General features: G+C 40.1%; 1 protein-coding gene across 1 annotated transcript in view; it reads left to right on the top strand.

Annotated features, from left to right (window-relative positions):
- Positions 1 to 15,798, top strand: part of LOC137320782 (ufm1-specific protease 2-like) — a 52,804-nt gene that overhangs the window by 7,706 nt on the left and 29,300 nt on the right. Inside the window, exons 3-5 of the mRNA XM_067982606.1 lie at positions 405 to 588; positions 4,524 to 4,587; positions 6,876 to 7,030. Coding sequence (XP_067838707.1) covers positions 405 to 588; positions 4,524 to 4,587; positions 6,876 to 7,030 — 403 coding nt within the window. The remainder of the gene's footprint in view (positions 1 to 404; positions 589 to 4,523; positions 4,588 to 6,875; positions 7,031 to 15,798) is intronic.

Below are 15,798 nucleotides of genomic sequence, written 5' to 3'. Positions count from 1 at the left end.
GCAGAAATGCCTCTTTTTGAGGCTAACGAGCCCTAGTGTATCAAGTCATTGCTGATTGATCTGCCCTGCGCCACCACACGTCAGCCTTGCTGCTCCCTTCCTTACTGCCTCTCAACTCTGTAAAGTTCTAAATCTTAGGTCAGGTTGATACCTTACGGAATAAGTATTTTAACGCGATTAGAAATCTTTTATGTGATTGCTTGCTTGTTAAATTCTGGTGCAGCAGCACGGCATTCAAGCTTGATGCACCTGTGATTTTTCCTTAAAAATGAATTTGCCACCTCCTTAGCTATATAAGCATGATGGTTTATGATCTACAGAAACAGTATGAAAGACGTATTTTGTAAGCATTAATTTGGGGTCTACAGCACTTATAACATTTATTTTTTCTTCATTGAAATCAGAAGCAGCAATTAAAGCAAGCATTTCGGAATCAATTAAGGATCTCATTAGTAAGGTGAATTCACATGCTTTCATCTTATATGGTGTGGAGAGTGCTTTATATCTATGGCCTAAAACCCGCGCCAGCACACAGCCTACAGAACTGCAAGAGAACTCGAACTGCAAATCCATCTTAAAATTTGTTCCGTAAGTAGCCGAATGAAAAAGTAGCTCAGTACTATATTGGTGCATGTTTTTGGGGCCGGTACTGGTTGTCGCTAGGATTTCAATAAGGCATATGTTGTGGATGCTAAATTTCTAATGTCTACTTCAGTTGAATATCTAGTTTTTCACGTATTGATTTTGTCCTTCCAAATTTGAAGAAAGACAAAAATGCATTTATATAGTGCTTTTCATGACCTCAGGACGTCCCAAAGCGCTTTACAGCCAATGAATGTTTTTTTTGAAGTGTTGTCATTGTTGTAATGTAGGAAACGTGGCAGCCAATTTGTGCACAGCAAGCTCCCACAAACAGCAATTTGATAAGGACCAGATAATCTGTTTTAGTGATGCTGGTCGAGGGATAAATATTGGCCAGGACAGCGGGGATAACTCCCCTGCTTTTTTTTTTGAAGTAGTGTCATGGGATCTTTTATGTCCGCCTGAGAGCGCAGACGGGGCCTCGGTTTAATGTCTCATCTGAAATTGGACAATTTGGATTATCTGGAGAGACTTTGAGCTATATAATATTCTGAGCTATATAAACAGTAAAATGAAGTACTGGTGGTCACAGATACAGGTGGTTCTAGAGATAGGAGTAATTTGAGGTCATGCAGTACAAGTATCACATAAGAATGGTATTGCACAACATCATCTTTATTGGCTTGTTTATCTCTCTATCTCTGTAACCTTCTCCAGCTCTACAACCCTCATAGATCTCTGTGCTCCGCCAATTCTGGCCTCTTGCGTAGATTTCTATCGCTCCACCGTTGGTGGCCCTGCCTTCAGCTGCCTAGGGCCTAAGCTCTGGAATTCCCTCCCTAAACCTCTCCGCGCCTCTACCTCTTTCTTCTCCTTTAAGGTGCTCCTTGAAACCTACCTCTTTGATCAAGCTTTTGGTCACCTTCTGTGGCTTGATGTCAAATTTTGTTTGATAATGCTTCTGTGAAGCCTCTTATGACGTTTTACTACGTTAAAAGCTCTATATAAATGCAAATTGTTGTTGTGTGATTTTTCTTTAAGAATATAGGTACCAATATGTTAAATGTGCCTGGTGACATGCTGAATGGCTGACTATTAAGAAAGCAAAGCAGCTTGCTTGGACAAATTTTCCCATCTTGGCCATTAAGGTCCTATTTAAAACAAAAAATATTCATTTAGACTTCAATAACTTGTTCATTAGTAGTCAAAGTAATCTGCCTTGTGTGTATGGTTTGACTACATTTCCCCGCCCCCCCCCCCCCCCCCCGCCGAGATGAAAATAAGCGTTAATTAGAAATCCTTTTGTAAAGACATTTTGTGAATTCTTCTGAAAAGTGTTACTTTTATAAAATTTAAAGCAGTTGCTTTTTCCATCCTTGTTTGAAGACACCTTTTTGTTAATCTTCTGTACATTCATTTCAAGTATTAGGCTACTGTGACATAATTAAGGTGGCTGTCCCCACATATTAGTGTCGGTCACTTCAATACCAACAAATAGTTCGCATGATGTAATTACACCTGCCTATCAGTAACATTATCCCACAGATAAAAAGGCTGTCTATCAGTTTAAAATAGGGTTGCCACCTGGCTGTTTTCTTAAGTCAAAGCGAGTTTTGAAAATTGTTGTCCATTGGCTGTAACGGGTAATAGAGTGACTTGGTTTGTAATATTGAAGAAAACAGCCACTGTGTTGCTGCTTACACCTGGCAGCAATTTCTGAAATCTGGCTGTGCTGATGACAAACTGGCAGTCAGCCACCATGGTTGAAAAGATATTTAAAACTTTAGGCAAATTAATCTATTCATAACCATTGTCTGCTGAGTAAAGAAATTCCATATTCACCCATTTTGTTCTTTCGGTTTTAAAATTACCTCTTCTTCATGAAGGGGATTTGTCTTGCTTTGTCAACAATCTGTTTTACAGCTAATATAGACAGGTAAAACATTCAACATAAAACAAGGAAATTACAGGTAAGCTCATTGAAACCACATTCCAGAGATGAAGAAGCAGTGCACTGTAGCACCCTCCTTACTACCTAAACTTGTTAGGAATCATTTGATTGGTAATCACCATCTTACTTCCCTCCCTGCCCCCACAAAAAAAAATCTACAATCAGGCATTAATCAAATACATCATCATATGACTGCTAGACTAGCAGCATCCTTAACAAAAAGTAAAATTAAATTGGAGGTAGATTTTATTTTTTGGTTGGGAGGGAGTGTTAGCAGAAATTGAACTCTTCCTTCCCCTGCTAGACTGCTAACCAGCACGTACAAATATATTGGGCCTAATTTTGCTGCAGCATTTTTGTGTGGCAAGTTGCTGAAAGTGTAAACTGATAACGGTGCAGTGAGGGAAACCGGGCATCTGGGACCAGAGTAAACAGGACAAGCAACTGTGTATCTCCTTAACCAATCAGATTAAAGGATTGTGAAATTAACAGCTGAGAAGGAAGTATAAATTAGAGTGGGTGAATTCAATGTCAAATCAGATACAGAAAGAGAAATAAAGAGAGGGTCAGAAAGAGAGAGAGAAAAACGAGACCAAGGAAAAGTAAGAAAAAAAAATTAAATTTAAAATTTTACAATTTTATAATCTTCAACAATTAAAACCTGAAGGAATGAGACGCCACACTTGTAATTTTCGGTGCTAGAGAGGTTGATTGGCAGTAATTATCACTTAGCATATCGTTAAAAGGGTACTTAGACTGGAATGGACAAGACTTAACTTACTGTGGCGAGTTTAGTTCATATCTACCGCGCAAATACAGATACTTCACAGCATTCAATGCATTTCACTGGTAAGGCAGACAACAAGATACCATTTTGGCGAAACTAACTGCCGAGCGGTGCAACTCGGACAGCAACTTTTGGATATTTGAGTTTAACCGCGCATCTGTCACTTGCCTGAAGTTGCTGTACCATTTGCATGTAAATAATGGCAAGCACCATTAGCCTCACCGTTATTTTGACAGCAAAATCTGGACTTGTTTTTAAACCTCCCCATTGCCACTGTAGCTCGAGGCATAGATAGTAGCCATGAGCCTTTTAGCATTTTGAAACCTATTTGCTGACTATTAAATCCATTTGTTTTCTCTTCATGAAGGTTGTTTGCATATTTCAATCTGTTTGCTCAATACATGAGAAAAATTCAAATACGATTTCAGATTATCTTTGTTTTGTTCGGTGCTGTCCCTGTCCCTAACCACACAAGTTCTGATAAAGGGTCCCACGTGCTTTGAACTTGTCTACTTATGTGCCAAGAATTCTGTAGAGCTTGCCATATTTCTTGTCAATTTGGTCTCTTCCCACAGCATCACACTATAATAGGTAACTCAGTGGTATAGAGAAAATTCCTTCTGTGCCCATGAAGGACCCCCTCCACCCTACTGCTGTGGTACTTTGTGTTGTTCCAGTCCACTGCACATCATGTGTTTGTTCTGGAGGAGTGGAAGAGGATGAAAGAAATTTGGATCATCAGCTGTTCTATTGTCTTTTACACTGATCGAAATTAAGAAGTTTTGCTAGTTTATGTTTCGATTTTCTTCTATGCCAATGTTGGTACCAGTCCAGCCTTGTGCATTGGTTCTGTGTTCTGCAGTTGTGCATATCAGAGTAAACCTGGGAGTCAGGTATGTCTGGTAGTACAGATGTGCCACATTGTGGCAGCACAAAGTAATAATCCTTTCAATAATCAGTTATTAAAACTATTGTGCAATTTGTGATCATTGTGCCTATATTTAGATGAAATTATATTAATACATAATGTTTCAGCTAGTTCAACGTCTAGATAGTAGGCAGATGCATAGAATTGATGGGTTTGTGAGGTATTATGTCTGTTCGCGAATCGTTGCTTTGCTGCACAATTTAAAAATAAACTTATCTGAACAATCAGGTTCTATTTGGGTGTTGTTTTATCACAGTGTACAATTTTTATTTCAGGATTGAGGTCAATGACTATCTTAAAAAGATTCCCAAAAAGAAATCTGTAAAGATCACACCTCTGGTAAGCATATACATTTTATAATTTTTGATATTGAGGTCCGCTTGCTTTTACAAGTATTTCTGATGATGCAAAATGCGTACTGATTTTAAGGTATTCAGCCAGACTTTTCTAGAGGTAATAAACAGTAGGGCCAATTTACTGAGGCTTCACTGGAAATGTGGAGCCTTCATAGCCGGGAGCAGCATGGGTTGTGAAATCATAGACTGGTGCATGCAATTTATTGTCAGTTTCATTTTGTAATGAAGGAAAAGTGGGGCGACTGGAGGCTTCGCAAGCTTCAATTGTTTAAAATTGGTCCCACAATGGATCTCACGACTTTCTCACCAGCAGCTCGCTGCTCACCCATCTTGCGTGTGCGGGGGACAGTGGGGGGGACAGTGGTGGTGGGGGGGTGGGACGTTGGGGGGGACAGTGGTGGGGGGGGGGGGGTTGGGTGACAGTGGGTGGTGGTGGTGGGGGGGTGGGACGTTGGGGGGGACAGTGGTGGGGTGGGGGGGGGGGGGGGAGTTGGGTGACAGTGGGTGGTGGGGGGGCGGGGGTGGGACAGTGGGGGGAGTGGGGACATTAAACTTTTATGTCATCGGACCTTTCCAAGCCACCGCTGATAATTTATGCCAAGTCAGTGCATTGATTGTCTACAGATGCATTTAGCAAGTGACAATGACCTTCATTGCAGATGGCACTGTGTTCATTTCTTTTTCTGGGGAAGGAAGGTACCCACTTAACAGGGCACAGAACATTTCTTGTGTAGCTGGGCTACTATGAATGCAGGGCATTGTAGATGGTTATCATGCAAGTACCAGTGCTCTTCATATACCCAAGGCTGTACGGTTTTTATTTTCATTTGTTCCTATGTTTAGGGGAATTAACCTTTATTACTCTTTCTAACACTGAGTAGAGACAATGGTCACAGAAACTGGTATCGAGGTTACTAAGTACTTTATTCAATTGCCGAAGCGCAATAAGCAACAGTTCAATACTTGCAACTGCTGAATACAATTCAGAACGTGGGGTGACCAAGCTGCTTTCTGGAAGAGCCAGAGTGTCTAGCTATGAGAGTCTTCCATGTCTTCTTACATGTAGATTTCAACACTCAATGGTTAACTACTCTATTGAGGTGCCTTTGCCTCTCTTATAAATAACAGTTTGTCCTTCTTTGTTAACACTTATAAATTGCATAGGTAAGTTGGAATGTGTTTGTGTAGTGCAGAACTTAACCATGATAACTGGAAAAATATGCCAACAATTTCCTTAATTTCTTGTGAAGAAATGGAAAAGCTGTTTTGGATTATATATTAGTAGTGCTAAATCTGATGTTTTATAAATTCCCTCCTCTTCCCAATTCAGAGTCACTCTTCTTCCCCACCTCCCTGCAGTTCACAGTGACTCTATTTCCCTTCCCTTACATTCACACTGGCTCTTTTCTTTCCCTCTTCCTCTCCCTTTCATTCAGGTACTGTTCTCCTCTTTCCCCTTGCCTTCCTTCTACCAGTTCATGGAGCCAGTCTTCTGTGATTTGCCTCTCACAACTGCTCCTGGCTTCGACCTGATGCTACTGCTCTGGGGGAATTGAGCGTTGCTGCATGCTGTGGATGAGAGTTCCTGAATGGCTCCATAGAAAACAATGGAGACTGCAATTTGAGACTATCTGAAGAGCTAATCCAAAGCCACCAGACCTCAGAAAACCAAACCGACACTGGAATGCATAGCATTTAGAATTAAAGTACTTCCCTTAGTTTTGTCTTTCCTTTTAAAATTTCTCAGAAAATTGTGTTCTGTGGGTGTTGTTTTTCAAAGAATTTTCCAACTTGTTCTGGAAACCCAGCTTGAATGGTTGCCTTTATTGTTTATTCTTTTTTGTTCCCTTTCTTCTTTATCTGTTGGCCCATTGTTTTATAATGGAGCCACACAGGGGCAGTCAGTGACATCATGGAGCAGCTTAGCAGCAAGAGAGGCCTGATCTTGTGTGACTTCTAGTAGATAGAATAATTCAGAATTGAAAGAAAAAAATTCAAACAGATTTCAGTAAATATGCCCTTTTCAGTACCTGTTCAGATTAACATGAATATTGCTTTCTCGGGACTCAATGGTAAAACTCCTAATTTTCTCTTGCCTAATGTGAAAAGCAATGTATTCAAAATTTCTTTAAGACTTATTGTAATGCTTAGTATAGCTACAGTTGCCATATTGTACTTTTAAAATTATATATTTCGTTTTATTACTTTGTAAATATGTACCCATCCTTTAACAATTTTAATAATTCTAGCATAACTGTTTTTAACTTTCAGAAAGTAATAAACCTAGACCTTTTGTTTGAGCTGACAAGGCCTGATGTCATTGAAAATGTAATTGTCCACCACGATAACATGTCACGGCTCCACTTCAAACTGGTTCTTCCTATTGATGTGGCAGTATTTGCTAATCCTGAAGATCCATGGGGAAAGTATGTATTGTCGTAAATATCAAATGGTTTCTGAATTCATTTAGTATGTTAGCAGTGCAATAATGTAGATTCATAGAACCTTATAACACAGAAGGAGGCCATTGTGCCTGTGCCAGACCATTTAGTCCATGGTCCATAATACTTTGTTGGTAAAACAGTTCTTAACATGTTGGCTCCATGATATCAAGTTAAATGTTTTCACCAGACATTCAAGTCTGCTGTCCTAATTTGTTTGGTTTAATCTTGCTGGATACTTTGTGCCAATGGACTGTCTTACCTAGAAGCCAAGATTTCCATTTATTTCATATTCTTTGGCATTGACCTAAGTACTTTAATGGAGAATTTTGCATCTGCTCTTATATACTGTTGACTAACTATTAAAGCAGTGTTTTTCAAACTTTTCTAAGTTGAGGGCTTCCTGCAAATAGTGATACCCTGTAAGACCCTCAGAAAATGTTGACATTGATTAAAGTGGACTGGGAAAATAGATTAAAGGGTAAGACGGTACATGAGCAGTGGTGTTCATTTAGGGAGTTATTTTACAACTTTCAAAATAAATATATTCCACTGAGGAAAAAAGGGTGTAAAAGAAATGACAGCCATCCGTGGCTAAGTAAAGAAATCAAGGATAGTATCCGACTAAAAACAAGGACATATAAGGTAGCCAAACTTAGTGGGAGGATAGAAGATTGGGAATTCTTCAAAAGACAGCAAAAAGTAACTAAAGGATTGATTAAGAAAGGGAAGTTAGATTATGAAAAGAAATTAGCAAAAAATATAAAAACAGATAGCAAGAGTTTCTATAGTTATATAAAAAGAAAAAGGGTGGCTAAGGCAAACATAGGTCCCTTAGAGGATGAGACCGGGAAATTAATGGTGGGAAACATGGAGATGGCAAAAATGCTGAACAAATATTTTGTTTCAGTCTTTACAGTAGAGGACACTAAGAATATCCCAACACTGGACAAACAGGGGACTCTCGGGGGGGGGGGGGGGGGGAGGAGCTAAATACGATTAAAATCACTCAGGAGATGGTACTCAGTAAAATAATGGGACTCAAGGCGGATAAATCCCCTGGACCTGATGGCTTCCATCTTAGGGTCTTGAGGGAAGTGGCAGTAGGGATTGTGGATGCTTTGGTGATAGTTTTCCAAAATTCCCTGGACTCAGGAGAGGTCCTGGCAGATTGGAAAACTGCTAATGTAACACCGTTATTTTAAAAAGGGTAGTAGGCAGAAGGCTGGAAATTATAGGCCAGTTAGCTTAACATCTGTGGTGGGTAAAATTTTGGAGTCTATTATTAAGGAGACAGTAACGGAACATTTAGATAAGCATAATTTAATAGGACAAAGTCAGCATGGCTTTATGAAGGGGAAGTCATGTCTGACAAATTTGCTTGAGTTCTTCGAGGATATAACGTATAGGGTGGATAAAGGGGAACCAGTGGACATAGTGTATTTAGACTTCCAGAAGGCATTCGACAAGGTGCCACATAAAAGATTATTACTTAAGATAAAAAATCACGGGATTGGGGGTAATATTCTGGCATGGGTGGAGGATTGGTTATCGAACAGGAAGCAGAGAGTTGGGATAAATGGTTCATTTTCGGACTGGCAACCAGTAACCAGTGGTGTTCCACAGGGGTCGGTGCTGGGTCCCCAACTCTTTACAATCTATATTAACGATTTGGAGGAGGGGACCGAGTGCAACATATCAAAATTTGCAGATGATACAAAGATGGGAGGGAAAGTAGAGAGTGAGGAGGACATAAAAAACCTGCAAGGGGATATAGACAGGCTGGGTGAGTGGGCGGAGATTTGGCAGATGCAATATAATATTGGAAAATGTGAGGTTATGCACTTTGGCAGGAAAAATCAGAGAGCAAGTTATTTTCTTAATGGCGAGAGACTGGAAAGTACTGCAGTACAAAGGGATCTGGGGGTCCTAGTGCAAGAAAATCAAAAAGTTGGTATGCAGGTGCAGCAGGTGATCAAGAAAGCCAACGGAATGTTGGCTTTTATTGCTAGGGGGATAGAATATAAAAACAAGGAGGTATTGCTGCAGTTATATAAGGTATTGGTGAGACCGCACCTGGAATACTGCATACAGTTTTGGTCTCCATACTTAAGAAAAGACATACTTGCTCTCGAGGCAGTACAAAGAAGGTTCACTCGGTTAATCCCGGGGATGAGGGGGCGGACATATGAGGAGAGGTTGAGTAGATTGGGACTCTACTCATTGGAGTTCAGAAGAATGAGAGGCGATCTTATTGAAACATATAAGATTGTGAAGGGTCTTGATCGGGTGGATGCAGTAAGGATGTTCCCAAAGATGGGTGAAACTAGAACTAGGGGGCATAATCTTAGAATAAGGGGCTGCTCTTTCAAAACTGAGATGAGGAGAAACTTCTTCACTCAGAGGGTGGTAGGTCTGTGGAATTTGCTGCCCCAGGAAGCTGTGGAAGCTACATCATTAGATAAATTTAAAACAGAAATAGACAGTTTCCTAGAAGTAAAGGGAATTAGGGGTTATGGGGAGCGGGCAGGAAATTGGACATGAAGCTGAGTTCGGATCGGTCAATGCCCTGTGGGTGGCGGAGAGGGCCCAGGGGCTATGTGGCCGGGTCCTGCTCCGACTTCTTGTGTTCTTTAGATTTGTGGTTGGGATCAGATCAGCCATGATCTTATTGAATGGTGGAGCAGGCTCGAGGGGCCGATTGGCCTACTCCTGCTCCAATTTCTTATGTTCTTATGTTCTTATACTACTGGAGACTCTCTCCCGTAACTTTGGAAAGTACTGTCTGCTATCCAAAGAAACACGGTGCTGATATCACAGAAACATGTTTTTATATTATTAGTACATGGCAACAATAATAACATGCTAGTAAGTAAACAAATCCAGAAGAATGTAGAATTCTTATGACAATTTGGTACACTTAGTCCCAGATGAACAGAAGTTCAGTGACCATATGGGTCTCCCAGGATTCCCTTGCGTACTTACTAGGATGCACAGAACCCAGTTTCTGTCTTAAAGAAACAAGCTAATATTGAGCAAAACATTCAGCTAATTTGTTATATCCCAGTTTTGTATTCAAACTCTTCTACTAAGGCTACATTTTACCAATCCTATGAGCATTTCATAGAATCATAGAATGGTTACAGCACAGAAGGTGGCCATTCAGCCCATGGAGCCTATGCCGCCTCTTTGTAAGAGCAATCCAGTTAGTCCCATCCCCCTGCACTTTCCCCTGCAAATTTTTTCCCTTCAAGTATTTATCCAATTCTTTTTTGAAAGCCACGATTAAATCTGCTTCCACCACCCTTTCAGGCAGCGCATTCCAGATTGTAACTCCTCGCTGCGTAAAAAAGTTTTTCCTCATGTCGCTTTGGTTCTTTTGCCAATCACCTTAAATCTATGACCTCTGGTTCTTGACCCTTCCGCAACTGGGAACAATTTCTCTCTATCTGCTCTGTCTAGACCCTTCATGATTTTGAACACTTCTTTCAAATCTCCTCTTAACCTTCGCTGCTCTGAGGAGACCAACCCCAGCTTCTCCAGTCTATCCACGTAACCAGAATTGGACACAATACTCCAGTTGTGGCCGAACCAGTGTTCTATAAGGATTCAACATAACTTCCTTGCTTTTGTACTCTATGCCTCTTAATAAATCCAGGATCCCATATGCTTTTTTAACTGCTTTCTCAACCTGTCCTGCCATTTTGAAGATTTATGCACATAAACCCCCAGTTCTGTCTGTTTCTGCACCCCCTTTAGAATTGTACCATTTCGTTTATATTGCCTCTCCCCATTCTTCCTGCCAAAATGTGTCACTTCGCACTTCTCCGCATTAAATTTCATCTTCCACCAGTCTGCGTATGTCCTCTTGAAGTCTATCACTATCCTCCTCACTGTTTACTACACTTCCAAGTTTTGTGTCATCTTCAAATTTTGAAATTGTGCCCTGTATACGCAAGTCCAAGTCATTAATATATATTAAAAAAAGCAGTGGTCCCAGCACTGACCCCTGGGGACCACCACCGTATACCTTCCTCTGATCCGAAAAACAACCCTTCACCACTACTCTGTCTCCTACCACTTGCCAATTTCGTATCCATGCTGCCAATGCCCATTTTATTCCATGGGCTTCAATTTTGCTGACAAGCCTATTATGTGGCACTTTATCAAAGGCCTTTTCAAAGTCCATATACACATCTATCGCTTTGCCCTCATCAATCCTCTCTGTTACTTCATCAAAAAACTCAGTCAAGTTGGTTAAACACGATTTGCCTTTAACAAATCTGTGCTGGCTTTCCTTTATTAATCTACACTTGTCCAAGTGACTATTAATTTTGTCTGGATTATCGTTTCTAAAAGCTTCCCCACCACTGAAGTTAAACTGACTGGCCTGTAGTTGCCGGGTTTATAGATCCTGTCTTTGACCCCATCAAGGATATCCTCTCTCTCTCTCTAGCACTGCAATATTCTCCTTAATCAATACTGTCAGCCCCCGCCCCCCCCGCCACCACCACCACCTCCTTTCTTTCCTTCCCTCCCTCCCTATCTTTCCTGAACACCTTGTATCCAGGAATATTTAGTACCCAATCTTGCCCTTTTTTGAGTCAGGTCTCCGTTTTTGCATTACAGAATTGTACAAAGAGCTTTATTTAAGACAAAAAGTTACTTCATCATAGATCATTTTAAGAGCGTGTATACAGTGATAGAATTTCAGACATTCTGTACATTCGTACAATCTACTGTTGAACTGCTTATATTCATTAGCTTTTGTCAGGACAACCCAAAATGGGCAAGTGTATTTACTGAGAATAATGTTCACCTACTGTATAACGTGTGGGCCTAGAGTACAAAGCATAATTTTTATTTCTCAAATATGCACATTCCTGGCAATGATATAAACTGTTCTACAGTACTTTAATGATTAAAAACTAATCATCATTGTCTGCAGTAGCAGTTAAGGCTGAAATGAAATTGGAGTTTTGAAATATCTGTTTTTCCTATTAATTTATCCTTTATATGTAGGTTTCAGGCCCACTGGGGAAGGCAGAAATCCTGGACAGTGTCTCTAACAGTTTATCTTACCGTAGTCTAGTGAGAACCATGATTTTTGAATCTGGTTATGGGATTTCAGTACTGTTCTTTTTCTTTGGGTGGCAGCAGAGTCTGACTGTTGTTCTCTACTAGCAAAATTCTACAGTGTTTTTCAGCTTTTAGATTTGATAACTTGATTTATAGCTGCACTTTTTATTGCATTTGATATCATTAATTCTAAATGTTAAACTTTCTTGTTCTTGCACCAAAACACTCTTCTTTTGAGTCAAATTTAAGTTCTGCAAATCTCACTTTCTGTTGTTGATTACTGTCCAGTCACTGCTTAAACTGCATTCATGGATGTTGGGTCTGGACAGCATTTGGCTTGATTGTGATATTTCTTGTAATCAAAATGCCTGGCAACACTCACTATCAAGGCTTACTTATGAATGATATAATTGTAAACAATTTTACAACACCAAGTTATAGTCCAATGATTTTATTTTTAATTGGACTATAACTTGGTGTTGTAAAATTGTTTACAATTGTTAACCCCAGTCCATCACCGGCATCTCCACATCATGAATGATATAGAGTGAGATACCAAATTGCAACTCTTGTGCTTGGAACTGTACTGTAACAAAAGTGCTGGAAAATAATTCCTGAATAAAGGACGGTTTCACACTATAATGTTATGGTTAGAGAAACTATGACAATTGGTCCTTAGCCTGTGTAATGGCATAGTTGTCATCTCAATCCCCTTCTAAAGAAGCCTTGAGTAATGCCTTAGTAGAACAATGTCTGTTGACACAAGTTACTCTGACTTAGGAGCTTTGAATGCTCAGATCAAACACTTGCATGCCAAACAAGTTCAGTTAATTTCTCTGCTTAGGTTGTCAGAGACCATTAATGTGTTATTGCTCTGCCTCTGGCAGTCTCGGGCATTGACTGACAGCAAAGCTTTAGGACATAAGAACATAAATAGGAGCAGGAGTAGGCCATACGGCCCCTCGAGCCTGCTCCGCCATTCTACCAGATCATGTCTGATGTTCAACCTCAACTCCACTTTCCCGCCCGATTCCCATATCCCTTGATTCCCCTAGAGTCCAAAAATCTATCCATCTCAGCCTTGAATATATTCAATGATTCAGCATCCACAGCCCTCTGGAGTAGAGAATTCCAAAGATTTACAACCCTCTACATGAAGAAATTCCTCCTCATCTCAGTCTTGAATGGCTGACCCCTTTCCCTGGGACAATACCCCCTAGTTCTAGGCTCTCTAGCCAGGGGAAATAATCTCTCAGCATCTACCCTGCCAAGCCCTCTAATAATCTTATATGTTTCAATGAGATCACCTCTCATTCTTCTAAACTCCAGAGAGAATAGGCCCATTTTACTCAACCCCTCCTCATAGGACAACCCTCTCATCCCAGGAATTAATCTAGTCAACCTTCATTGTACCGCCTCCAAGGCAAGTATATCCTTCCTTAGATAAGGAGACCAAAACTGTACGCAGTAATCCAGGTGAGGTCTCACCAAAGCCCTGTACAACTGTAGTAAGACTTCCTTACTCTTGTACTCCAACCCTTTTGCAATAAAGGCCAACATGCCATTTGCTTTCATAATTGCCTGCTGTACCCGCATATTAACTTTTTGTGTTTCTTGTACGAGGACACCCAAGTCTCTCTAAACACCAACATTTAATAGTTTTGCACCATTTAAAGAATATTCTGTTTTTCTATTCTTCCTACCAAAGTGAATAACCTCACATTTTCCCCCTTTATGCTCCATATGCCACTTTCTTGCCCACTCACTTAATCTATCTATATCTCTTTGCAGACTCTTTATGTCCTCCTCACAGCTTGCTTTCCCACCTAGCTTTGTGTCATCAACAAACTTGAATACATTACACATGGTCCCTTCATCTGAGTCATTAATAAAGATTGTAAATAGCTGAGGCCCAAGCACCGATCCTTGCGGTACTCCACTAGTTACAACCTGCCAACCTGAGAATGAGCCGTTTATCCCTACTCTCTGTTTTCTGTCCTTTAACCAATCCTCTATCCATGCTAATATATTACCCCAACCCCATGAGCCCTTACCTTGTGTAACAACCTTTTATGTGGCACCTTATCGAATGTCTTTTGAAAATCCAAATATACCACATCCACTGGTTACCCTTTATCTACCCTGCTGGTTACATCCTCAAAAAACTCAACAAATTTGTCAAACATGATTTTCCTTTCATAAAACTATGTTGACTCTGCCAAATCATATTATGATTTTCTAAGTGCCCTGTTACCACTTCCTTAATAATGGATTCCAGCATTTTCCCGATGACCGATGTCAGACTAACTGGCCTGTAGTTCCCTGATTTTCTCTCTCTCCCTCCCTTCTTGAATAGCGGGGTAACATTTGCTACTTTCCAGTCCACTGGGACCATTCCAGAATCTAGAGAATTTGGAAGATCGTAACCAATGCATCCGCTAAATCTGCAGCCACCTCTTTTAGAACCCTAGGATGTAGGCCATCAGGTCCAGGGGATTTGTTGGCTTTTAGTCCCATTGGTTTGTCCAGTACTCTTTCACTAGTGTTATTAATTGTTTTAAGTTCCTCACTCTTATTTACCCCTTGGTTCCCCATTATTTTTGGTATGCTTTTTTGTCTTCTACTCTGAAGACAGATACAAAAATTTTTTTTAACACATCTACCATTTCCTGATTTCCCCATTATAATTTCTCCTGTCTCAGCCTCTAAGGGACCAACGTTTATTTTTGCTACTCTCTTCCTTTTTACATACTTGTAGAACTTCTTGCAATCTGTTTTTATATTTCTTGCTAGGACCATGTAGAGCTTGGTTTAGCATGAGACGGTTGAGGATCAGAACTTTCTTTTCTTGTTCCCCATCCGTGAAAATAAACATTTTTTAAAAACACTTAACAAGGTTCCACACTGGAGTCATGGAATCGAAAATTGGCGCAAAAAGTGGAAATGGTGAGTAACGGTAAATGGAAGCTTTACACCCTCGAAAAAGAGGTCAATTTTGGTGTCTCACTTATTTATAGTATATATTTATTTCAAAAACAAGATTTCCAAGTTTATGAGTGATAAAATTGAGGCAGAGCAGATAATGAACAGTGTGCAAAGCAAATAATGAAAAATTCAACCTAATCTTTTAGAAAATTGGGCCAGTAGATGGGTAAGTGTATTTCAATATAGATAACCAGTAATTACGGAAATAATGAACTAACGAAGAATACGTGTTGAAGACAATGGTCAGTTTACTGATCAGGTGTGGAAGTTACTGTAGAAAAATCATTAAAACAATCAACCTATGGATGCAGTGAAAAGCCAGATAAGGTACTGAGTTGAACTAGCAGAGGGATAGAATACAAGCTAAAATAGGTGATGTTATTGTATAAGGTATTGCACAGAAGCCTCAATTGTGCAATAGAAATAATACTATTACCCTTGAGACGATGCAGTGTAGGGCAGCAACAATGATCCTGGCTCCCAAGAATCTAAATTACCAGGAAAGCTTGAAGATGTTGAGCCTGTTCTCACTAGAAAAGAGACTTCCAAGATAAACAGATCGGATCATAGAATTTTAGAGTACAGAGGGAGACCATTTGGCTCATCTTGCCTGTGCCAACTCTCAGAAAGAGCTATCTGTTTAGTCCTATTCCCTGCCCTTTCCCCTTACCCTTTTACATGTTTCTTTT

This window comes from Heptranchias perlo, chromosome 4 (assembly GCF_035084215.1).
Source record: "Heptranchias perlo isolate sHepPer1 chromosome 4, sHepPer1.hap1, whole genome shotgun sequence".
Taxonomy (NCBI): Eukaryota; Metazoa; Chordata; class Chondrichthyes; order Hexanchiformes; family Hexanchidae; genus Heptranchias; species Heptranchias perlo.
This window is presented reverse-complemented; position numbering and strand designations above follow the sequence as displayed.